This window comes from Indicator indicator, chromosome 7, assembly GCF_027791375.1.
Source record: "Indicator indicator isolate 239-I01 chromosome 7, UM_Iind_1.1, whole genome shotgun sequence".
In the NCBI taxonomy this organism is placed as follows: Eukaryota; Metazoa; Chordata; class Aves; order Piciformes; family Indicatoridae; genus Indicator; species Indicator indicator.
Window position 1 is genome coordinate 39784722 of NC_072016.1, and position 26146 is coordinate 39810867.

The window sequence follows — 26146 nt, forward strand, 5'->3', positions numbered from 1 at the left end:
TGAGTTATTTGGTTCCCCCAAGACTATCTCCATGTTTCCCCCATGTGCTGCTCCTTAGACAACCTCTGCAAGAAGTCTTCACATCTTACCCTCCTAGTTTTCTTCTGGAGGGAGACAGCATTTGGAGAGCTGAGTCTTGGAATGGAAAGATTATTATCTCAGCTTAAAACCAAGCTCCAAATGTCTGCAAAGGGGTGGAAAGCAAGAAGGAATACACTAAAGTGTTCTTCACAGGCACCTCCAGCTTGGAGCCCTGAAATCCAGAAATTTTAGCTGCTGCAGCAACTTCTCCTGACTGATCAGAGATCAATGCAGGACTAAACCAGTGTGCAAGTGTGTGCTTCAAAAGAAGTGTGTGGAGAAGTGGCTCCATGATTGCTGTAAAGGGGAACAATGGTTAGGAAACCAGGAAAAAGAGTCTTGCAAATACTTTGTCTCATTTTAGCTCTTCTCTGCTCCAAGCTCTGTACCAGTGTCCCAGCAAGGGAAGGTTCATGGAGGTCTCCAGACCCCACTTTCCCCAGACCCAGAAAGGGAGAACTTGTTCTCAGCCCTGTCCAGTCCCCAACCTTTACCAGTGCCACCGTGAGGCCCCTGCAGAACTTCCTGCAAGTTCTTCATCAGAGGAATGTCCTCTCCATTAATCTCTCTCCAGCATTAGTTTTCTTCTGGCTTTTGCTTCAGGGAACAAGGGCAGAGAAGTCCTCCCAGTTTGGGCAAGTGCTAGGGTAGAGCACTATGTGGATAACTTCATCCTTTCCTTTTTTCCCTACCTCTTTGTGGCTCTACAAACATCAAGGTTAGACTTCAATTGACTTCAGCTTCTCAGATCTCAGCATTCAGGATCCCTGACTTGATTTCCTTCAAATTTGTAATCAGACAAACATATGACCTACACCACACCTGATCACAAGCCAGATGGTGACATTTAACAACAAAATTAATGTTTAAACCTCTGCAAAACAGCTGAGTACCACTGCACTGACATTATAGTGCTTGGGGAGTTAACCATTTCTGCTTCCGTGCTTAGTTACACAGCTAACACCACAGCCAGCAAAGCACCCAGCTGAGATCAAGGCAAGGAGATGAAAGTTGGAGCTCCACCAGCCTTGCTCTCAATCTGTGTGTAGGCAGAGCTCCAGACATGGCAGCTGTATACACTTTTAATATAGAATCATAGAATTGTTTTGATTGGAAGAGACCTTTAAGATCATTGAGTCCAACGTTAACCCAGCAGTGCCAGGTCACTACTCAACCTTGTTCCTCAGCACATCTACACAGCTTTTAAATCTCTCCAGGGATGGGGACTCCACCACTGCCCTGGGCAGCATGGTCCAGCTCAATAACCTTTTCAGAGAAGAAATTGTTCCTTGTGTCCAACTTAAACCTCCCCTGGTGTAACCTGAGACTGTTTCTTATTGTCCTCTCGCTTGTTACTTGGGAAAAGCAATCAACTCCCGTCTTGCTACAACCTCCTTTCAAGTAGTTGTAGAGGGTGAGGAGGTCTCCCCTCAGCCTCCTTTTCTCCAGGCTGAACAGTCCCAGTTCCCTCAGCCACTTCTCATAGGACTTGTGCTCTGGACCCTTCATCAGCTTTGTGCTCTTCTCTAGTCATGCTCTGGCATCTCAACGTCCTTCTTCTAGTGAAGGGCCCCAAACTGAACCCAGAGTTCCAGGTGCAGCCTCACCACTGTGCCCCAAGGCTCCACTTGCAGCAGATACACTCCTAAGGGACTGTATTCTGTGGGTAACTCCAGGCTGGAGAAAGGGCAAGGGGAGGAGTTCATTGCAATGTTAACCCCAATGCTCTGGTCCAAAGGGGCATAGTTAGCAGCTGGGGTTAAGCCCTGCCAAGCCCACATCCTGCTGCCAGAACCCAAATCTCAATCACAGCAGGAGCAAGAACCTCACCTGCAGCAGACCCACTGCATGTCACAAAACAGCTTTCATCTTTTAATTTCTCACACAGTTGGGATACTGTGCTAAAGGACAAAATAAAGACAAATCTAAGTTGAAGGAACTAAAATAAATTAAAAAAAAAATCCATGGAATAAGAATCTTATTCTGGATTGATCTTGCTTTAAATGAACTCCTCTGACATTAACCTGCAGCACTCACAGATGCTCCAAGTCAAGTGGTCTTCCATACATGGCCATTACAAAGAGCAGCCTGGAAAGTGTTTGATGAGTAAGAGTTGGTCACCAACCCACTTCCAAATTCAAATAGAATCACAGAATCATAGAATCATCTGGCTGGAAGAAACCTTTAGAATCATCAAGTCCAACCATTAACCCAGCACTGCTAGGTCACCACTGAAGTGAGAAGCAGCGAAAAAAAAGCTAAACAGCCAACTGAACACAGTTTACCCCTTGTCTCTACTTGAAAATGAAGGAGTGTGAAAAGCCTACAGTGCTTTTTCCTCCTTATAGAGTCTATGAAGAGAGTTAAGATCCCCCCAGATAGTTGAAAAAGCAGGAAAACCAATGTCCTTTCCCAGGTAGTCACAATCCTTTGCCTTCATGCATTTGATGTTACTGTGGAGGTTCTTTCTCCTGGTCCCTCAGCAGGGGGATAAAAAAAACCTCCCCAGCCCACAAGGACGGGTTGCAGGGCAGAGCACATAGAGACTTAGTACAAGCAAACAGTCCTCCAGCAGCCTTTTCCCTTTTCCTGTGTCTTGCAGAAAGGAGAATCATGGCCAAGGTGATCACTTGGCTGGTGTCACCAGGGTGCGATGGAGCAGCTCCAGTGTGTGCCACCCCCGTGGGGAAACTGGGGAGGGAGTAGGAAGGTTCTACCCCACTCCAAACTGCATCCTGAATAGCTATACACACAGCAGAGAGGGTCGGTGAGTCCAGCACCTCTGGAGCAGCTTCCACCAGCAGCCACTTGGTGCCAGTAGTGGCTTCTGCATCCACACACAGGTAAGGACACAGCAAATAAGGAAACAGAGTGTGCTCTGCTGTCCTTCCCACAGGGCAGGGTGCCTGAGATGCTGAAGGAATTAGCCTACATATAATCACTGTGCTTGGAATTCATTCAAAGCCAACACGATGTGCAGGGAAATCAAAGGCAGGCTAAGAAGGGGAGAAAGTATGGGAGTAAGTATGGGAGGGTAAGCAGCATAGAATCAGTAAGGTTGGAAAAGTCCTCTAAGATCATCAAGTCCAACCTTCTACCCAACACCACCAGACCCACTAAACCATGCCCCCAGGTGCTACATCTACTTCTTTTTTGAACATTTCCATGGATGGGGACTCCACCACCTCCCTGGGCAGCCTGCTCCAATCCCTGACCACTCTTGCAGTCAAGAACTTTTTCCTAATCTCCAGTTTAAACCTCCCCACATGCAACTTGAGGTAATTTCCTCACATCCTATCACTAGGCACTTGTGAGATGAGACCAAAGCCCACCTCACTCCAACCTCCTTCCAGGTAGTTGTAGAGAGCAAGAAGGTCTCCCCTCAGCCTCCTCTTTCTCCAGAGGAAAGGATGAATGTGGCACAGCACTTCACCCTCTCCCACTGCCAACCTGACCCAACTTCACTAGCCCAGTCCCAGGAACCAGTCCATAGATCACATCAGGATACCTCCTACAATCATTTGAAAGGCTGAGAGACCTGGGGCTGTTCAGTCTGCAGGAGAGCAGACTGAGAGGAGATCTTATTAATGTCTATAAATATCTGAAGGGTAGGCGTCAAGAATGGGTCAGTCTCTTTTCACTGGTGCCCTGTGGTAGGACAAGTGGCAATGGATACAAAGTGGAACACAGGAAGTTCCACCCCAACATGAGGAAAAACTTCTTTACTGTAAGGGTAGTTAAGCCCTGGAGCAGGCTGCCCAGAGAGGCTGTGGAGTCCTCTTCTCTGGAGACCTTCAAGACCCATATGGAAGCATTCCTGTGTGATCTGCCCTAGGTGATCCTGCTTTGGCTGGGGGGTATAGGGGGAGTTGATCTCCAGAGGTCCCTTCCAAACCCAAACATTCTATGATTTGAAAGCCTACCCATCATTTTAAACGTGTTATACACCCCTACCACCCCAAACCCCTGCATCAGACAGGAGGAACATCTTCATGTTTCTGAAATGTAAGCTTCCTCCCAGCTTAGCTTTCTGTCCAGATAAATAACCCTGCTCTCTTCTCCTCAATGCATGGAGGAGAGGCTTCACCACACGAGGAGGGCAGAAGGCAAATGATCAGCCCACTCCCTCTGCTTCCACATCCCCATAATTGCATAACCTCATAGAAGGACAACACAGGGATCCACCATAAAACAACAGAATTATAATCACTCTGCCTCCAGGCTTCACTATTCCCCCACCCCCTAACTCAATCCACCTTCTCCTGTGGGAAATCACATAGCAGCTTCTGAGAAGCATCCAGCCAATGCAGAGATACCATCAGGACAAACATCTCTGCTCAAAAACAAACAAACAAGCTGGAACTTCTTAAACACAGCCATTGGTTTCCTTTCATCACTCCTCCTGCCACCACCAGCTGCAAAGCTCATTGCTGGCAAATGAAGCAGTTTGGACAGCTAAGAAAGCATCTGGCATGGACAGGAGGACCTCCTCTGGGTTCTCCTTAAGCATGGAGGTAGGGCATTGCAAATGCCACTGCAGGCTTGGACCACGAGAAACAACAGGAAAATGAGGAACCACAGAATGGTGGTGGTTGGAAGGTATCTCTGGAGATCATCTATGCCACCCCCCTACTACAACAGGGTCAGCCTGAGCAGGTTGCCCAGGATCACAACATCCAGGCAGGTTTGGAATCTCTCCAGAAGAGACCTCACAAGCTCTCTGAGCAGCCTGCTCCAGGGCTCCAGCACCCTCAGGAAGTGTCACTCCAATGGAAAATCTAGGGTACAAACAACATTGTGTCCCTGTGAACACAGACCCAGTGCCCTGGAGCAATGGGTGTCACAGGGGAAGGGCTGAACTGCCCCTTCCAGTCCAGGCTCAGTGTGGTGGGACATGTGGCTTCACTGAGATATGGTGAAGTTCCAGAGAGAAAATATAAGATGAATTAAGATGTAGGATGATTTTAACATGTCCCCAGGACATACTTCCCTCAGAACAGGGTCAACCTTGGGTACTAGACACTCCTGAGGGGAAGACTTCTCATTGCAGCTGAATCTCCTCCCTCTCATTAAATTTCTCATAACCAATAGCATTAATATGGGGAATTTCTACCTAAACCCCTTTTGCTGCAACTCCATCTGATCAGAGACTACAAAAACCTGCTTAAAAACCAGGCAGCATTGCTGCCACCAGACTGAACTATTCCATGGGTGCACCAAAACTCTCAGAGCAGGCTTAGCATCACCCTACAGCCACCAATGGATGCAAACCTCTCATGCCTTGGGATTGTTCTCCCTCCTAACATGGCATCACATTTCTGGTCTCCACACTAATTGGTGGATTTTGTTTGGCTTGCTGAAGAAGACTGCTAAAATAACCATCATGGCCTTCCAATGGCTGCACTAAGCACAGGTCCAAATGTCATCAACCAAAATTAGCAGAATCACAGAACATTAGAAGTTGGAAGGGACCTCCAGAGATCATCCAGTCCAACTCCCCCTGCCAAAGCAGGATCACTTAGGGTGCACACAGGAATGTCCACACAGGAATGCATCCAGGAGGGTTTTGAGAAGGAGACCCTACAACCTCTCTGGGGAGCCTGTTCCAGGGCTCTGTCACCCTCACTGGAAAGTTTCTCCTCATGTCGAGCTGAAACCTTCTGTGTTCAAGTTTGTATCCATTGTTCTTTGGCTTATTACTGTGCACCACCCAAAAGAGCCTGACCCCCTCCACTTGACCCCCACCCCTCAGCTATTGATAGACATTGATCAGATTCTTTCTCAGCCTTCTCTTCTCCAAACAGTCCCAGGGCTCTCAGTCTCTCTTTACAGGGGAGATGCTCAAGTCCCCTAAGAGCCTTAAAGCTCATCAATGTGAGATGGAAACCTTCAGCTGTAGCACAACACAGCACAATGCAAACACAGCTCAGGCTTTATCTAAAGCAACTCCAAAAGAAAAGTCAGTGGCACCTCCCCTGCTGTTTGCTGATTGTCTCTACCATGTCCTGCTGAGACCACATCTGCAATACTGTGTCCAGTTCTGGGCTCCCCAGTTCAAGAGGGTCAGGGATATACTGGAGAGTGTCCAACAGAGACTACAAGGATGATAAAGGGACTGGAACACGTCTGATGAGGAAAGGCTGAGAGTCCTGGAGCTGTTCAGCCTGGAGAAGACTGAGAGGGGATCTTATTAATAAGTGTCTGAAGGGTAGGGAGCAAGAAGAAGGGTCCAGGCTCTTTTCAGTGGTGTTCTATGATAAGATGAGGGGCAATGGGCACAAACTGGAACACAGGAGGTTCCATCTCAGCATGAGGAAAAACTTCTTCACTGTAAGGGTGCCAGGGCACTGCTGCAGGCTGCCCAGAGGGGTTGTGGAGTCTCCTTCTCTGAAGAGTTTCAAGACCTATCTGGATGCATTCCTGTGTGACCCCCCCTGGTGATCCTGCTTTGGCAGGGGGGTTGGACTGGATGATCTCCAGAGGTCCCTTCCAATGCCTATCATTCTATGATGCAACTCCCTCCAAAAGGATGATGGGATGGGGCAAATGAGATGAATCAGTGTTTTGGGACTTAAATTGATAGTCCCTGGCCTTATCCCATGATGAGAATAGCAACTGCAGGGCGACAGGGATGAGGCAATATTCTGCACTGCTTTTTTGCTGCTCTGTCCACACCTATCAGTGCCTGGGCTCACCTCAGAGTTACTGCTGGGCTTTGCTGCTCTACAAACACTGGGAAAGAAGATGAAACATGGTCACACCAGCTTTAAAAGGGATATTAAATACAAATATCACAAAGCCTAGTACTCCTGCTGGGCAAGAATCAGTATCTTCAACTTATTAGGTTTATATTGTTCAGAAAGAGAATCAGAGAATCATTTTGGGTGGAAGAGACCTTTAAGGTCATGAAGTCCAACTATTAATAATACTTCTAAAAACTATCTCCTGTAAATTTGATGTAGATGTTCTTGAACTTCAAACTAACATTTAGGTCGTGGATGCCCCCTCCCTGGAGGCATTTGAGGTCAAGGTGGACGAGACCTTGAACAACATGGTCTAGTGGAAGGTGTCCCTGCTCATGGCAGGGGTGTTGGAACTAGATGACCTTTAAGGTCCCTTCCAACCCAAACCATTCTATGAATCTGTGAATTCTAGCAATAGGATTTCTATCTATGCTGGCCAGCCATTGGAAGGGGTTGCCAAGGGAAGTGATGGAGTCACTGTCTCTGGAAGTGTCCAAGCAATGTGTGGACATGACCCTTGGGGACATGGTTTAATGGCCATGGAGGTCTTAGCTCAAAGATCAGACTCAATAAGTGTCTTCCAGATGAAAGAACTCTATGATTCTATCCTCTTTAAACACTTTCATTAGCAAAATACCCAGCCTTATTTTAACAGGTTCTTAAAGTTCTAGGAAGGCTTCTCCTAAAAACCAACCAACCAAAAACCCAAACTAAAAATACAAACAAACTGAAACCCAAGCAAACTAAAAAAATCTCAAAGACAGCATCTGAAAAATAAACCTGCATGCACCACTTCTTATTTCCAGTTGGGATAGCAAAAAAACCCCACCCATCTACAAGGACTTCTGGATGAAGAGTGTTGAGGGATGATTTCTGAGCTTATTTATGTTAGCTAAACAAACATCAGTGGGAGAAATATTGCTCATACTACATCTGTTGGCTTTAAGGGTAGCTGAAAAAGGTGACCTGTTCTGAGAGCTGTGGTGTGTGTAATAAGGAACCAAAAGGGTCTGGAAAGTGATGATTTGTTGGGTAATATTCAGATTCACAATATATGACCCCTTAAAGTGGTATTTGCTCAAAGCTGTATTTGACAGGCTGTGATACATTATTTATCTGCAAACTACTGCAGCACTGGCTCTGTCTACTCTTCTGGAGAAGCAGGCTGCCAGGCTCTTGTCAAGTTCCATATACAACCATGACAGAGGAAGGGGGGAAAAACAAAGGGGCAAACAACATGCATCTCTCCAAATCCCAGCAACCTCCTCTGTCCAAAACCAGTAACATATTTGGGAATAAGCTGTAGTGTGTTTGCCCAGGCACCAAGTTACTGCCAAGAGAGAAAGAAAAGCAAAGGTTTCTAAAGGCTTTTAACTTGGAAAGATCAAAGGTCTTAAAATATTTTTGTTCTTGTTGTTATTAATTATGATGAAAGGTTCCAGTGCATGTGGAGCTAAAATATTGAGTTCTGCAAAGCCAAGCCCAGCCTGTTCCAGGAACAAAAAGGCTGCTGGAGGGGTCAACAAAGCCCAGGTAGATTACTTGGTGCAAACCAGTCAAAGAAACAGCTCCAAATGTTATCAGAGCTACCAACAGTGGGAGAAAGGCAAACAGGAAGGATGCAGAGGAGGAAAAGCCAGCCCAGCCTGCACCATGATGCACAAGCTGCTCTGGCCCCCGCTTTGCAGTGCTGGCAGGTGCAAAACCTGGCTGCCCAAGAAAGCCAGACTGGAGCTGAACAAGCTGTCCAGCACCACCACTCTGAGGCAGAGAGGGCCAAGAACCTGCAGCGCTGCAGCAGCTCCTGCCCCGGCACGCTGCGACGCCGGCTGCACCGCCTGGCAGCTGCCTGCTGCTGAGGGCAGTCCCTGCTCCAGAGGGGACAGGCAGGCAGCACTGCCAAGGCCTCAGCTTTGGAAGCCACTTCTGAACCTGGTAAAACTAGCCAGAGCAGCCTAATTATTTAATTGCCCATTAACTCCTTCCCCTGCCTCACTGCCTGGACTCAAACCTGGGTTGTGCAGCTGGATCAGGTCAGGAAGCACACTCCCAATGCAAGCAGCAGCAGCAGCTTGCTTCTCTTCCTTATCTTAGAGGGGATTTAATAAATGTTTATAAATATCTGAGGGCTGGGTGTCAAGAGGGAGGGGACAGCCTCTGCTCACTTGCACTCTGTGACAGGACAAAGGGTAATGGATAGAAACTACAGCATTGGAGGTTCCACCTCAACATGAGGAGGAACTTCTTCACTGTGAGGCTCACAGAGCACTGGAGCAGGCTGCCCAGAGAGGTTGTGGAGTCTCCTTCTCTGGAGACGTTCCAGACCCATCTGGATGTGTTCCTGTGTGACCTGTGCTAGATTCTATGGTCCTCCTCTGGCAGGGGGGTTGGACTCAATGATCTTCAGAGGTCCCTTCCAGTCCCTAAAATCTTGTGATCCTGTGATCTTAGATAAAGCCACAGGAGCTATTTTCACACCAGAAAATTAAAATCTTCCCAATGCTTTCTCTGCTTGCACGTTCTCTCTGCTCTCTGAGAGCAGCTTAAGTGAATCTGTAGCAGCCAGGTTAAAAATGTACACCTGTCAGTGGCAGAGCAATTCCAGCAGAGCAGATGTTTGATAGAAGCTTTCTGAGATTTCATTGACCTTGGCATGTCACTGCTGCCTGCCAGGGGGAAAAAAAAAAAAAATCATTCCCATCACTAGCAACTTGTTATGCTTAAATGAGCAATTAAAAAAGGTTATGCAAAGATGGCTGCACCTGAAACATCTTCATGAATCAAAATCATTCCCTGCCAGCTCTGAGAAGATCTGTGTTGTGAAATTTCATGCAGTGGAGGAATGTCCAGTGAGACCCAGACAGGCTGGAGAGCTGGGCAAAAGAGAACCTCATGAAGTTCACCAAGGGCAAGTGCAGAGTGCTGCACCTGGGGAGGAACAACCTCCTGCACCAGTACAGGTGCAAAACAGCTCTGTGGGGAAGGACCTGGGGATGCTGGTGGACAGGCTTACCATGAGCTGAGAATATATCCTCATGGCCAACAATGTCAATGGGATCCTGGAGTGCATTAAGAAGAGTGTGGCCAGAAGGTCAAGGGTGGTGCTCCTGCCCCCTCTACTCTACTGTGCACTAGGGAAGCCACATCTGGAGTACTGGATCCAGTTCTGGGCTCCCCAGTTCAAGAGAGACAGGGAACTACTGGAGAGAATCCAGTGGAGCCTGCAAAGATGCTGAGGGGCCTGGAGCATCTCTGTGAGGAGGAAAGGCTGAGAGGCCTGGGGCTGGTTAGCCTGGAGAAGAGCAGCCTGAGAGGGCATCTGATCAATGCTCAGCAAGAACCAAAGGGCAGTGTTGAAAAGATGGGTCTGGGCTTTTTTCAGCAGTGCCCAGCCACAGGCCAAGAGGCAATGGACATAAAATGGAACCCAGGAGGTTCCATATGAAGAGAATGAGAAAATTTTTTGCTGTGTGGGTGCTAGATCCCTGGGAGCAGGCTGTCCAGGGAGGTTGTGGACTCTCCTTCTCTGGAAAGATTCCAAAGCCACCTGGACATTGTGATCCTGCACAAGCTGCTGTGAGTGACCCTGCACTGGATGAGCTCCAGAGGTCCCTTCCAACCCCCACCATGCTGGGATTCTGTGAAAGGAAGGAATGTAAAGGAGAGAAATCAGTAGGACTAAGGGGAAAGGACACATCTGACAAATTAAAAGCATGTGCCAGGGTGAAGAGGGAGAAGAAATAAGAACCCCAGACCTGTCTCCATGACTGGCATTCCTACCCTTGCCAGCACTCCTGGTACCTCAGTGTGAGGAACAGAACAGCTTTTCCATCCTACATGCTCACTAGATGAGACAAGAGCAAAGTTCAGAAGCAGTACAAGCTCCCGAGCCAGCTGCAGGGAAACCCAGGGGACAGCAGAGCCGCAAGTACCCGAGCTGAGCCACGACTCTGGAAAACACAAGGAGAAGGCTCCATGGAACTGACACACACAATTTGACTCAGAAATACATCTCCCTTACTGCCTGGTATGAGTTTCTGTTGCTTCTGCTTGACCTTGACACACCATTGCCAAGCAAAATCAGTTTGCAGCAGTTTGATTCAGCCTAGCAGGGAAAGGGCAGTACCTGTGCCCTCTTCCCATGTCCTTAATGCACCACCAGCAGCAAAGTCAAGAGAAGAAGCTCAGACAGCAACAGGTGCAGAACAGCTCTATCTCTGGAGCTTGAAAGGGGCAGAAGTGCAAGAAGACTAAGTGTTTGTCCCAACGGCAGAAGTCAAGTCAGATACCTGCTACAAGAATTACTTATCAGAAATTTCCCAGCCAGGGACTTCAGCATCCTGGCATTGTGCAGGACTCCAATAGGATTTATTTTGGGTCATCCCTAAGGAGCTGGCTGTAATTTTCAGCCAAGGAACCACAGCAAGCCTGTTGTATGAGAAACATTTTGGTTCTCACTGTGATTAGTAAATGACAATGCCCACACTCCCACAGTCACTGCACTTGAGGGTCCATGGGAAGGTGAAAAACACAGAGCCCTAAATCCCAGAATGGTGAAGGTTGGAAGGGACCTCTGGAGATCATCCAGTCAAACCCCATCTAGAGCAGGCTGCCCAGGATCACAATGTCCAGGTGGCTTTGGAATCCCTCCTGAGAAAGAGATTCCACAATCTCCCTGGGCAGCCTGCTCCAGGGATCCAGCACCCATACAAGCAAAGAGGTTTTAACTCCTGTTCAGATGGAACCTCCTAGGTTCCAGTTTGTGTCCTCTGCCCCTTGTCCTGTCACTGGGCACCACTGCAAAGAGTCTGGCCCCATCCTCTTGACCTTTGCCCTTTAGCTCCTGCTGAGCATTGATCAGATGCCCTCTCAGGCTGCTCTTCTCCAGGCTCAACAGCCCCAGGGCTCTCAGCCTTTCCTCTTCACAGAGATGCTCCAGGCCCCTCAGCATCTTTGCAACCTCTGCTGGACTCTCTCCAGTAGTTCCCTGTCTCTGGGAACTGGGGAGCCCAGGACTGGGCCCAGTGTTCCAAAGGTGGCTTCACTAGGGCAGAGTAGAGTGGGAGGACAACCTCCCACCTGCTGGCCACACTCTTCTTAATGCATTCTGGGATCCATTGGACTTTGTGGCCACAAGGGCACATTGCTGGCTTGTGGGAACTTGTTCATAGCAATTCCAGGTCCTTCTCTGCAGAGCTGCTTAACAGCAGCTCATCCCCTCACCTCTACTGATGCAGGGAGTTACTCCTCCCCAGCTTCAGGCCTCTTTGGTTGCCCTTGTTGCACTTCATGATGTTTCCCTCTGCCTAGCTCTCCAAACCTGTCCAGGTCAGTGTGTCCTTTGATTTTTGTCAGCTTACCAGGAGGTTGCAAACACCTCAGCAACAGCTCTGCAATACCAAAACAAAGCCACAGAAGCTTCTCAGATGATTCCTGACTTTCCCACTTCACTAATCATCAGGAAACCCAGCACCAGCACAGAACCCAAGCCTTTCAAATGAGGCTTACACAACCAGGTACATCACCCAGCTGATGTAGCCACACAGCTGCAGTCCCAACATGTTCACATGGATGTCCCCAGCCTCTTGCTCATCAGTTCTGGTATTATCTGGCTCTTGGCTGACTGAATTGTGCACTCATGAACAAAAGCATCTATGCTGAGCAGCTTACCCCTTTCCACTTGGTGGACCCAAGTGACACCAAGGTTCATACAAACTCCCATGCCAGCATAAGGAATCCAAACACCATTCTTGGCATTTTATTTGCAGGGATCCTAGCAAAGGCTCTGCTGCCTGCAGGAGCACAGGGCTCAGTGCACTGCACTACAGGAGCCTGGAGGTGGATTTACACACACTTCATACACCAAAGGAGCCTGCTGGTGGTAGAGAGCAAAGCCCTCTACAGCTGCTAATGATGCAAGAAATAGAAATTCCAATGAAATCCCCAAGTGGCTTCTCCTGCAGAGCTGCAGCATCAACCACATTGAAGTCACCAGCTGAAATGCAGGCAAAGCAGCAGCACACACACAGACACACTCCCAGCTGACATATGTATACACCGGGCTGGTGACTACAGAGTTCTCTGACATGAAACTCTCCATGGTGGTTAGATGATGGAGGCCTACAAGGAAGCTGGGGATGGATTTTTGACAAAGGCTTATAGTAATAGGATGAAGGGCAATGGATTGAAGCTCGAGGGAGGAAGATTTAGACTGGAGATTAGGAAGAAATTATTTACAGTGAGGGTGGTGAGACACTGGAACAGGTTATCCAGGGAGGTTGTGGATGCTCCCTCTCTGGAAATGTTCAAGGCCATGTTGGGCAGAGCATTGAGCAGCCTGGTCTAGTGGGAGGTGTTAAAGATGGTCTAGTTGAAACTAGATGGTCTTTAATGTCCTTTCTAACCCAAACCATTCTATGGTTCAATTTTTAACTGGAGAGGCCACAAAATTCTGTCACCCACACCACTTTCATGGCTGTCCATCAAAAAGTCGTGGTCATCAGCCTTATTCCTAGTCCCTCACATTTCTAATACATTCAGCACAGAAGAGGGAGTACATGGATTTGTGGGAATAAACCTGATAACTCCTCCCTTCTTGGCAATAAATCCATTAAGGCTTTGACTCTAATAAGGGCTTTTGTGGGGGAAGAAGCCTCAATGTCAAGTTCCTCTTCCCTTCCAGTGCTGAGGTTGCTGGTTATCAACATACCTTGAAGCTAGAGGCAGAGGATGACAAGAGTGACACAGCCCCCATCTGCTGATCCCTAATTCCCAATCTGCCTCTGCCAACTGGGACTGACCATGAAAAAGAGGTTCAAGCTGAACTTGGTATGTAAGTGACAAACAGACAACTGGGCACCAGAGGATTACTGCAGGAGGTCTCCTGTTGCTAAACACATCTGGGCCTCCACTGCCACCTCCCATGTCTCTCAGCTTCATAGCTTTGTCCTCCAGCTGCACAGGCATTCCACAAGCACACATTTGGTTGTCTTAGCAGAGAAGAAGCTCCTAGGCAACACACCAGAACACAAAAAGCCAAGCTGCTCTGGGTTTTTCTTTAGTTGCCTAAAAAAGGTTGATTTTAAATTGTATTTTGAGGTTGTTAATGTTCCTCTTCTTGCTCCACTTCTGTGCTTTACCTCTTCCCCCTCACTGCAGCCACTGATTGCCTGAACCGCCTCCCTCCCATGACTGATGGTTTTTAATACTTGGTACAGGACAACTACCCCAGCAGTGGGACTCAGAACAGGAAGCCACTTACACACTCAAGTTTTACCCCAGATCAGATTGCACAGCGTTAGAAATAACCTCTGAAACTAGAACATTTGTTAAGAGAGGGTTTGGACCCAAAAGATGAAGCCAGCACCAGAGGAGGTTTAGGTTGCACATTAGGAGAAGCTTCTTCACTAAAAGGGTTCTCAAACACTGGAACAGACTTCCCAGGGAGCTGGCTGATTCCCCTTCCTTGGAGATGTTTCAGAGAGGCAGAGATGTGGTGCTGAGGGATGTAATTTAGCACCAGCCCTGGTAGAGAATGGTTGGACTCAAGGATCTTCATTTGGGATACACCAAAAGAATTGTGACAAGGGAGATGATTCTCTACCTCTGCTCTGCTTTTGAGACCCCACCTGGAGTACTGCATTCAGTTCTGGTGTCCCCAGCATAAGAGGCACATCAAACTGCTGGAGCAGGTCCAGAGGAAGGCCACAAAGATGATCAGAGGGCTGTAGAACCTCCTGTACGGGGACAGGCTGAGAGAGTTGGGGCTGCTCAGCATGGAAAAGAGAAGGCTCTGAGAAGACCTTGAAGTGGCCTTCCAGTACCTGAATGGGGCTACTAGAAATCTGGGGAGGGACTTTTTATAAGGGCTTGTAGTGCTAGGATGAGGGGCAATGGATTGAAGCTGGAAGAGGGTAGATTTAGAGTAGAGACTAGGAAAAAAAAATTTTACAGTGAGGGTGGTGAGACACTGGAACAGGTTGCCCAGGAAGGTGGTGGATGCCCCTCCCTGGAGGTGTTCAAGGCCAGGTTGGATGAGGCCTTGAGCAACCTGAGCTAGTGGAAGATGTCCCTGCCCATGGCAGGGGGGTAGGAAGTAGATGATCTTTAATGTCCCTTTCAACCTAAACCATTCTATGAATCTGTTAATCTCAAAGGTCTTTTCCACCCCAAACCATTCTGTGATTCCATTCTATGACTCTGTAAGAAGACATATGCTGATGGAAGAGCATCCATCATCCCTTTTCAATTAAACTAAACCAAGCAGCAACCAGATCAGCACTGATCATGGAAACAGGAGTTTCCAGGGTAAAGAAGATACTTTCACATCACCTGTCACGGTTTCTGGATGACAGCAATAACCTGTGGAACCTTTGCCACATTCTCACAGCATCCTATTTGGCTTCTCATTGGCCTAGCGTTTGGAAGATCTTCTGCTTAGTAGGGATTACTACTGGGACATCCTTAATCCTCAGGTAAACAACAATCTGCAAAGATCTCTGTGTTTACACACAAGGATAGACCGCTACACAAGCATCTGACTCTTCAATCTATCTGGTGGGCTCCTCCACAGGAAGCTGCATCTCTCTTCCTCAAAGTGTAGACCCCCCAGGTCACACCAGACTGAGAAGTGGGGCTGCCCAAAGCTGTGGAGCACAACAGAGAATTATGGACTCACAGAATCACACAGAATCAAACAGGTTGGAAAAGACCTCAGAGATCATCAAGTCATAGAATCATAGAATCAGTCAGGGTTGGAAGGGACCACAAGGATCAGCCAGTTCCAACCCCCCTGCCATGGGCAGGGACACCTCACACTAGATCAGGCTGGCCAGACCCTCATCCAGCCTGGCCCTAAACACCTCCAGGGATGGGGCCTCAACCACCTCCCTGGACAACCCATTCCAGGCTCTCACCACTCTCATGGGGAAGAACTTCTTCCTCACATCCAGTCTGAATCTCCCCACTTCCAGCTTTATTCCATTCCCCCCAGTCCTGTCACTACCTGATAGCCTAAAAAGTTCCTCCCCAGCTTTCTTGTAGCCCCCTTCAGATACTTGAAGACCACAATAAGGTCACCTTGGAGCCTTCTCTTCTCTAGACTGAACAGCCCCAACTATGTCCAACCTATTATCTAATACCTAACACCTCCTGACAACTAAACCATGGCTCCAAGTGTCACATCCAATCTTTTCTTGAGCACCTCCAGGGATGGTGACTCCACCACCTCCCTGGGCAGCACATTTCACTGGCCAATTATTCTTTCTGGGACAAACTTTCTCGTTAAGGTTGGAAAAGGTCTCTAAGATTATCAAGTCAAACCCCAACACAACACCACCATGCCCATAAACCACACCCAGCAATGGCATCTCCCACCAGGAGGACAGCCCCCCACCCACGAGGTGTAGGGCTGGATTAGTACCTGCTTCACCAATTCAGCTGAGAACAAATGCCCTCCCAGAGGAGCTGCCAGGGAAACAATGTGCTATAGAAATCCCACTGCAGGCAGCTTAGCAAATTCTTTCTTTCCTAAGGCCTTACACCACAGGCAAAGAGCTCACTGCTGGCAGAAAGAGACTTGGGGAACTGAAACAAGACTAAATATGGAGATGAAATCATTGCTACCAGCAGGTTTTGGGTTGCCTTTCAGAGGTGACATAGATGTGGAGAAAAAAGCTCTCTCCACAAGCACTTACAGAACCACAGGGAAAAAATGTAGGTTGGAAGAGACCCACGAGCTGCTGGGACTCCTCTTGGTCCACCAAGGATGCAGCAATATCTAGAACAGACACTAAGAAGCAGAAATAGCATAAACAATGATGTCAAGCCCTAACTTGCAAAGTATTTTCACTCAAAAAAACAACAACAACAGAAGTGTTTTTTGTTTGTTTAACTCCAACCACGACCTCACTCCCTGTACTGGCACCTGAGGGGCCAAGTGGCATCACTTGAATGTTGGACAAAGAGCTTCTTGGGTTCTCTCACCTTGCCTCTGAGGGCTCATGAGGAGTCTTTCTGTCACAGACTCCAACCAGTAAATGATGATGAGGGTGTCCTGAGGGGCATGAAGAGAGTGGTCAGCAGGGCAAGGGAGATTCTCTTCTCCATCCATGCCATGGTGAGGCCACAGCTGGAGTATTGTGTCTAGTTCAGGGCTCCCCAGTTCAAGAGGTACAGGGAACTACTGGTGAGAAGCCAGCAGAGGCTATGAGGATGATGAAGGGACTTATGCATCTCTGTGAGGAGGAAAGGCTGAGAACCCTGGGGCTGGTTAGCCTGGAGAAGACTGAGAGGAGATTCTATTGATGGCTACAAATACCTGAAGGTGGGTGTCAAGAAGGTGCCAGGCTCTTTTCAGTGGTGTCCTGGACAAGGGGCAATGAGCACAAACTGGAACTCAAGAAGTTCCATCTCAACATGAGGAGAAACTTCTTTGCTCTGAGGGTGCTGGAGCTCTAGAAGCAGGCTGCCCAGAGAGGTTGTGGAGTTTCCTTCTCTGGAGACTTTCAAGACCCACCTGGATGTGTTCCTGTATGATCTGCCCTGGGTGATCCTGCTCTGGCAGGGGGTTGGATTTGATGATCTCTAGAGGTCCCTTCCAAGCCCTAACATTCTGTGACTGTCCTATCCAGACACACTGTAGCTGCAGAGCCTGTCCAGACTAACTTGTCACCGTTTGTCACCCTATGTGACAAGAAGAAAGTCTTTCCACAGGCACAGATGCAAGGCAGCAGGAACATGGTAAGAAAACAGTGAGGACTTTGCTGGGAGCTTGCCCCTGTCTGGTGGGTTGGACTTTGCTGGGAGCTTGCCCCTGTCTGGTGGGTTGGTCCCATGGCCCAGCGTGAGCTAAGCTGGGTCCCCCAAGATGCAGCGAGGAGGTCATGGCTTCCTCAAAGCAGTCAAACCACAGAGGGTTGTAATAAGCTGTTAAAAGCTTCTCCTGTTCCTCAGGCTGTGGTTACTTTTAAGCTCATCCTTCCCCTTCCCACAACTGAGCTGATTGCTGAGTTTCCATAAAACGATGGAAAATGTACTTTCATTAAATAAAAAATAAGGAGAAGAGAAGAAAATAGCAGGTCCTGGTTACTTAAACATGCTGTCAGGACTTCACCCATGAAGAACACTGAAGAGCTCAGAGCTCTGTCTGATCTGTCTGAGAAAGCTTCTGCTCAATCATAACAAAAACCATGCAAGAATATTTTGGTAAGGAAATAAAAATAAACAAAATCAGCAAGAGGAAAGTGGCTTCAGATGGTCAGAAACCTTGTTCCACCTTCACAGCCAGCAGAAGAAAACAACTATCCAGGGTATTAATTGCAGATATGCCTCAATCCTGAGCCAAAGGGAAAACAGCTTTAAAAAAAGGTCTTCCAGTAGCTTTCTTTTGGGAGAGAGAAAGCAAGCACCTCAGTTTGAGAACAGGCACTGTGGCACTCAGGGGCTGCATCAGCCCCAGGAGATATTCTTCAGACCTGCTGACAGAGCATTTCCCCAGAGGCTTTTCTGGAGTTCAGACACTGAGCAGGAACAAAAATTGGCTTTCAAATTAACATCCCAGTTGCAGACTTTCTACTAATTTTGCCAAGCCAGCAAAGGGGGAGTGGATGAGGGTACAAGAGTTCAACCGAGCCCCTGGCAGATCTGCCACCAGCTCTTTTGGGCTCTTTGCCCACTGGTAACACCTGCCACACCAAGAGAAGGACCCAGAGATGATCTGCATGGGCAGCTGAGCGTGAGGCTGATGAAGGACTGCTGTGCCCACAGGCTCAGGACCCAAACAGACACATAAAACAAGTTGTTAAAAATCACCTCCCTGAGTTACTTCACAGAAACACTAAATGTTAGAGGTTGGAAGGGACCTCCCGAGATCATCCAGTCCAACCCCCCTGCCAAAGCAGGATCACCTAGGGATCAGAGGAACACATCCAGGCAGGTTTTAAATGCCTCTAGAGAAGGAGACTCCACAACCTCTCTGGGCAGCCTGTTCCAGGGCTTTGTAACTCTCCCATAATCTTAACTGACCAAGACATTAATACCATGTACTATCCTCAATTAATAACTACGTTGTTCCAAAGATAACTAGCATTCACCAGGAAAATGCACAATTGACTGAAATCAGGAGAAATCAAGTTAATACTAAACTCTTGTCTTTCAGGAAACTGCTCAGTCATAAGGACCAAGGCAAACCTTCCTCAGTAAGGTAGCAACAGACCACTCACAACCTCTGTAGTTTGTTTCTTTTCCTAAAGCATCTTCAGTGGAAGTGTCAAGCACTAAGGCAAGCACCACACAGAGGCACACACACTCAGGACATGCTTGCTGCTGCAACTCAGCAAGAGCAGCTACTGACATGTTGGAGATGTTCCCAGGGAGTGCCACAGGCACCACAACACTCATCAGAAATTTAACAGCAGGTCTGATTCATCGGTGCTTTGAGCTGCAGCTGTAGCAATTCCCTCTGAACCCTTCCCACACTCTTGTGCTTCCTCCAGAAATGACACCATGGGACATGAAAAGGCCTTGGGGATGCTGGTGGATGAGAAGCTCACCATGAGCCAGCAGTGAGCACTTGCAGCCCAGAAAGTCAACCAGAGCCTGGGCTGCAGCAAGAGAAGTGTGGCCAGCAGGACAAGGGAGGGGATTCTCCCCCTCTGCTCCACTCTGCTGAGACCCCACCTGGAGTACTGTGTCCAGTTCTGGAGCCCCCAGTACAGGAAAGATCTGGAGGTGCTGGAAGGTGTCCAGAGAAGGGCCACGAGGATGATCAGAGGGCTGGAGCTGCTCTGCTATGGAGGCAGACTGAGAGTGTTGGGGTTGTTCAGTCTGGAGAAGAGAAGGCTCCCAGGAGACCTTCTTGTGGCCTTCCAGTATCTGAAGGGGGCTCCAAGAAAGCTGGAGAGGGACTTTTTAGGGTGTCAGGGAGTGATAAGACTGGGGGAAACGGATGCAAGCTAGACGAGGGGAGATTTAGAGTAGATGTTAGGAAGAAGTTCTTCCTCATGAGGGTGATAAGACACTGGAAGAGGTTGCCCAGAGAGGTGGTAGAAATCCCATCCCTGGAAGTTTTAAAGGCCAGGCTGGATGGAGCTCTGGGCAACCTGCTATAGTGTGAGGTGTCCCTGCCCATGGCAGGGGGGTTGGAACTGGATGATCCTTGAGGTCCTTTCCAACCCTGACAATTCTGTATAACACGGTCCATGCTGCACTGCTCTCCCCCTTAGACAACAAGAAGCCAAACCTCCAGCTTCAGAATGTCGTGCTGCAGTTTGCGCTGGAATTCCAGGAAGTGGGAGATGGTCAACTTGCCCTTCAGGTCTGCCCCAAAGAAGTAGGTTGTCAGTGCAGAGTTGAAGCCAGTTTTCAGGGTGTTCCCCGTGGTGGAGCGGTCCCTGTGGCGCATGCCCATGCTGGTTTGGGAACGAATGATGCTCTGGACCTGAAAATAAGGAGGAGGCTATTAGCAGCAAAAACATCACTGGGCCTGCCACCAGCCAAGTATCAGCACCAAGCACTCCAAGCTCAGTCATGTCGTCCTTGTGAAGGTGCTGAGGAACCCGGGGTGGCTCTGAGGAGGAAAGCCTGAGAGCCCTGGGGCTGGTTAGCCTGGAGAAGAGCAGCCTGAGAGGGGATCTGATCAATAGCTGAAGGGTGGAGGGGCAGGAGGATGGGGCCAGACTCTTGTCAGTGCCAGGACAAGGAACAACAAGCATAGCCTTGAACCCAGAAGGTTCTATGTGAACATGAGGAAAAAATTCTTTGTTGTGAGGGTGCTGGAGCCCTGGAGCAGGCTCCTCAGAGAAGCTCTGGAGGCTGCTTCTCTGGATGTGATCCTGGGCAAGCTGCTGTAGGTGACCCTGCTTTAGCAGGGAGGTTGGACTAGTTGATCTCCAGAGGTCCCTTCTAATCCCTACCATGCTGGGATTCTGTGATCCTCCATCACCTTTTTTTCCCCCAAAATAATTCAAGGGCATAATTCAAGAATTGAGCTGAACTTACTTAGGCTTTGTGTCTTTTTCATTCCTCTTTAAGAAACGAGGATTATGAAATGCTTAAAATGACTTCTAAGAAATAATACATCAAATGTGCAGGATTCTAACACTGATCCTACACCTGGTCAGCAGAAAGCAGCTTGCCCCCAGCAACGTCAGGAGAGAGGAGAAAGCCAAGGCAACCACAGGGGAGGAAAAAGCCTGCACGTGTTTTAGACTTCCCAGCTCCAATGTACTGCCCATCCCTGTTAGCCGACACCAACCTCAGCCAGCTCACATCATGTTTCCTCCCCGCCTTGTGCACAAACCCAGGGGGTTTTCACCTAAAGGAACCCTGTCCTTGCTGCCTGCTGCTCTGTGCCATGGCTGGAAGCTCCTCTGACCCAGAGCTGTGGGTAGGTTCTTATTTTAAGGGTTCTGTGCTAATTTAAGAGAGCAGCCAAGCCAAATGTACACTTGTCTCCTTTTTCTATCTCCAGGTATCCCACCACCCCCTCCCAGCACCCACTCATCTGAATTATTGCTGGGATGTGAGAAGCCAGGGTTCATAGAATCACAGGATGTTAGGGGCTGGGAAGGACCTCTGCAGATCATTGAGCCCAACTCCCCTGCCAGAGCAGGACCACAGAATCTAGTTCAGGTCACACAGGAACAGGGAAGAGGAAGATGATGCACTTCCATGTACTGCATCTGCAATGAAGCTGAAAGGTCTGGAGAACAAGTCTGGTGAGGAGCACCTGAGAGGACTGGGGTTGGTTAGCCTGGAGAAAAGGAGGCTGAGGGGAGACCTCATTGCTCTCTACAACTCCCTGAAAGGAGGTGGAAGTGAAGGTTGAGGTCATAGAATCATAGAATTCTTGGGGTTGGAAGGTCCAGTCCTCCTTGCCAAAGCAGGACCACTAAGGGCAGGTCACAGAGAAATACGTCCAGATGGGTCTGGAAAGTCTCCAGAGAAGGAGACTCCACAACCTCTCTGGGCAGCCTGTTCCAGTGCTCTGTGAGCCTCACAGTGCAGAAGTTCCTCCTCATGTTGAGGTGGAACCTCCTGTGCTGGAGTTTCTATCCATTGCCTCTTGTCCTATCCCAGGGTGCAAGTGAGCAGAGCCTGGCCCCTCCCTCTTGACACCCAGCCCTCAGATACTTACGGACATTTATTGGTAACTCATCTCTTCCAACAAGGCAGCAGAAGGATTCAGATTAAGGACAAGAGTGAGAAAGGAGGGGGGAAAAAAAGCCACCTCATGTGAAGTGCAGCACTCAGCCTCGACAGCACTGGCTTCCTGAAGCTCCAACAAACATGGAATCATCAAATCATAAACTAGTTTAGGTGGGAAGGGACCTTTAATGGTTGTCTAGTCCAACTCCTCTGTACTGAGCAGGGACATCTTCAACCAGAGCAGGCTGCTCAGAGCCCCATCCAACCTGACCTGGAATGGTTCAAGGGATTGGGCATCTACTACCTCTTTGGGCAATTGGTGCCAGGATCTTACCACTTTCAAACACTGCTGCTTTGCCTTCAGCCTCTTCTTCCTGCTGATAAAAGTTGGAAAGGAGGAAAGAAGACAGCTGGCAAGAGCTGCAGCTGTCAAGAGGATGCCAGAAGCTTGTTATTGCAGTATATGGGGTGCTCTTTTTTTTTTTTTCCCTAACAAGAAGTGAGTGCTGGAACGAGGGGTTTGGTCTCTTCTCCCAGGCAACCAGCACCAGAACAAGAGGACACAGTCTCAAGCTGCGCCAGGGGAGGTTTAGGCTGGAGGTGAGGAGAAAGTTCTTCACAGAGAGAGTGGTTGGCCATTGGAATGGGCTGCCCAGGGAGGTGGTGGAGTCACCATCCCTGGAGGTGTTCAAGAGGGGATTGGACGTGGCACTTGGTGCCATGGTTTAGATAGTCATGAGGTTTAGGGTGACAGGTTGGACTCGATGATCTTTGAGGTCTCTTCCAGCCTTCTTGATTCTATGATTCTATGACCCCCAAAGGGGATGCAGCAGAGGAGAACATTGCCTATCGCTGCCAGCCTCACCTTGCTTGAAATGCTGCCCCCCAAACCACAGACTAGAGGGGCTATTCTTCCACTACAAGGAAAAATCACAGAATCAACCAGGTTGGAAGAGACCTCCAAGATCATCAAGTCCAACCAGTCACCCAACCCTAACTAATCAACAAGACCATGGCACTAAGTGCCTCATCCAGACTCTTTTTAAACACCTCCAGGGATTCTGACCCCACCACCTCCCTGGGCAGCCCATTCCAATGGGCAGTCTCTCTTTCTGGGAAGAACTTCTTGCTAAGATCAAACCTAAACTTCCCCCTGGGCAGCTTGAGACTGTGTCCTCTTGTTCTGCTGCTGGTTGCCTGGCAGAAGAGACCAACCCCCACCTGGCTACAACCTCCTTTCAGGTAGTTGTAGATGACAATAAGGTCTCTCCTGAGCCTCCTCTTCTCCAGGCTAAAACCCCCAGCTCCCTCAGCTGCTCCTCATAGTGCTTGTACTCCAGACCCCTACCCAGCTTTGTTGCCCTTCTCTAGGTAGGTTCAAGCAACTCCACATCTTTCTTGAACTGAGGGGCCCAGAACTGGACACAGTACTCAAGGTGTGGCCTAACCAGTGCTGAGTACAGAGGCAGAATCAAGTTGAGTCAGAGGGTGGGGGGGGGGGAAGAAAACAGAAGAGGATGTGGGGAGTTTTTGTTTTCTTTTAAAACCCATCTGTGGCATGAGGAAGGATTTATTGCACCGTAAATAGCAACTCCTTGTTTTGCTTTGTGCAATGCTTTTGACTGCAGGCTCTGCGTGCACATCTTGGAGACAAATATTTATAAACTGTCTGAAGCAATGCAGCTGATGACCAGCTTGGAAAATGGCCCCAGTATCTGCAGAAGAGAGTGTTTAGCACTCTGCAGGCTGTTGGCTGGAGCATCTTTCCCTGGGTGTTATTTACACAGTGTCTTACTCTCAACCCCCACCACAGCTTTTCTCTCCCCATCCGTAACAAGCGTCGGACAGTTTGAAAATCCATCTGTGGGCACCAGAGCCAAAATTATTTGGCTGGTCCTCATTTTTTTTGGACCCAGAAAGGCAAGCAACCACCACAAGAAGTTGTCTTCCAGTGCAGTCGGTGCTGTTCACCCCCATGGCTCATCAATCATAGGGGGATGTGAAGCAGAGAGATGCTTTGCTGTCTGCTGGATGTATTTCAGCCTAAGTGTTTGTGATCCAACTCATCTTTTGCAGCAGACAAGGGGGGGGGAGGGGGAGAAAGAGAAAAAAAATATATATTAAAAAAAAAAAAATCAATGAAAATCGTTAATGGTTTGAAAAGAAATCAAAAAGTAGCACTGCCTGAGAGTTTAGTGCTTTTCATCTGGCTCTTAATTAAAACTAGAAGAGTAAACTAACAATTCACTTGCTGAAGGATGAGGAGTTGAAGGTGACACTGATACAGGCACCAAAACACTCAGTGCTATGCACTAACCAGATACAGCAACAGCAAAATAAACAAGGCCTGAAGAAATGAAATATTTTCTTATTAGGGTAGTTAAAGCCTCCAACTTAATTCACATATTGGCTAAATTACTGCAAATAATTTTCTTTCTTGATAAATATTCTTGAGGTTTTTCAGACATTAATGAGAAGAGAGTCCTGCTGTTGGTTGCCTCCACAGACAATGTGTGAAAATGGGCTATGAAATTCATTCCAGTGTGCTCACAGCCAGCAGGGATGGTACAAAGCTTGTGTGAGGACCCTCTTCTTACCCTTACTTCCCATTCTCCCCAAAATGCTGTTGTTCTTTTAAGGTGATGCCACATCTAGTGGCATAATCTCCTGGGAGGGCCAGCTCCAGCTACCCCTGCCAGCTACGATGTTCATGGCATAGATCTGCAAACAGATTCTGCACACAGAATCCCAGCAGGGTGGGGGTTGGAAGCTACCTCTTTAGTCTAACTAAAGTAGGGTCACTCAGAGCAGGTTGCCCAGGATCACAATGGCCAGGTGGGTTTGGAATCTCTCCAGGGAAGGAGACTCCACAACCTCTCTGTGCAGCCTGCCCCAGGGGAGGACCCCATCTACAAGGACAGGCTGAGAGAGCTGGGGTTGTTTAGCCTGGAGAACAGAAGGCTCCAGGGAGACTGTGTAGCTGCATTTCAGTATCCAAAGGAGACCTATGGGAAGGTCAGGAAGGGCCTGTGGTGATAGGATGAGGGGCAATGGTTTGAAACTGGAGCAGGGTAGATTTGGGTTGGACATTAGGAGGAAGTTCTTCACAGTGAGGGTGGTGAAATACTTGGAACAGGTTGCCCAGGGATGTGCTTGAGGCCCCTTCCTTGGAGACATTCAAGGTCAATCTTGATGGAGTCCTGAGCAAGCTGATCTAGTTGGAGGTGTCTGCTGACTGCAGGGAGGCTGGGCAAGATGAGCTTTGAGGGTCTTTTCAAACCTGATGCATACAGTGATTCATCCTTTTGACTCAGAAGCTCTAAAGATCAGTCTTCACCAAGATACTCTGATGTTAAGCAGGAATTTTATTCCCATATATGGGGGCAGTGACGCATGTAAGCAGCTCAACAAAAATACGTTCCCTTTCCTATGGATTTCTGTATGACTTAATGCACACAGAACTTCCCTTTGCCTGCTGGATGATTTGAAAGAATTGAATTCGATTTTCTACTTTTCATCTTCAGAATGCTCCCAAAACATTAATCCTCAGGAAACATTCTTTCTTCCCATGTCTAACAAAGAAGCCAAACAGGACCTCTGCGTTCATTCCTTGGTGTCACTGCATTATAATCGCTCTGCCCTGCTCTCAAATCCATTTATCCCTGCTCCAGGATGTTTGTAACTGCTGTAAAACACCTTTTGAATTGTTAAATGATATCAGCAGTGGAGTGCTACGTTCATGCACTATGCAAAATAGGAGAGAGAATGGCATTTTTTTTAGTTGGGAAAAGAGGAAACGTGGAATTTTTCATGCCTAAATATCCAAAGTTTGTAGGGAGGCAGTGATGAATTTGAACACTGCTGTGTGACCAGCAGGTCAAGGAATGTTCTCTTTCCACTCTACTCTGCCCTAGGGAGGCCACATCTGGAGTACTGGGTCCAGTTCTGGACTCCCCAGTTTGAGAAAGACAGGATACTACTGGAGAGAGTCCAATAGAGGACCACAAAGATGCTGAGGGGCCTGGAGCAATGCTGTGAGGAGGAAAGGCTGAGAGCCCTGGGGTTGTTTAGCCTGAGAAAGAGCAGCCTGAGAGGGCATCTGATCAATGCTCAGCAAGAGCTAAGAGGTGGGGCCAGACTCTTTTCAGCGGTGCTCAGTGACAGGACAAGGGGCA

General features: G+C 48.4%; 1 protein-coding gene across 1 annotated transcript in view; it reads right to left on the reverse strand.

Moving 5' to 3' along the window:
* Positions 1 to 26146, reverse strand: part of MICU1 (mitochondrial calcium uptake 1) — a 145368-nt gene that overhangs the window by 22522 nt on the left and 96700 nt on the right. The window contains exon 9 of the mRNA XM_054382170.1: positions 20065 to 20262. Coding sequence (XP_054238145.1) covers positions 20065 to 20262 — 198 coding nt within the window. The remainder of the gene's footprint in view (positions 1 to 20064; positions 20263 to 26146) is intronic.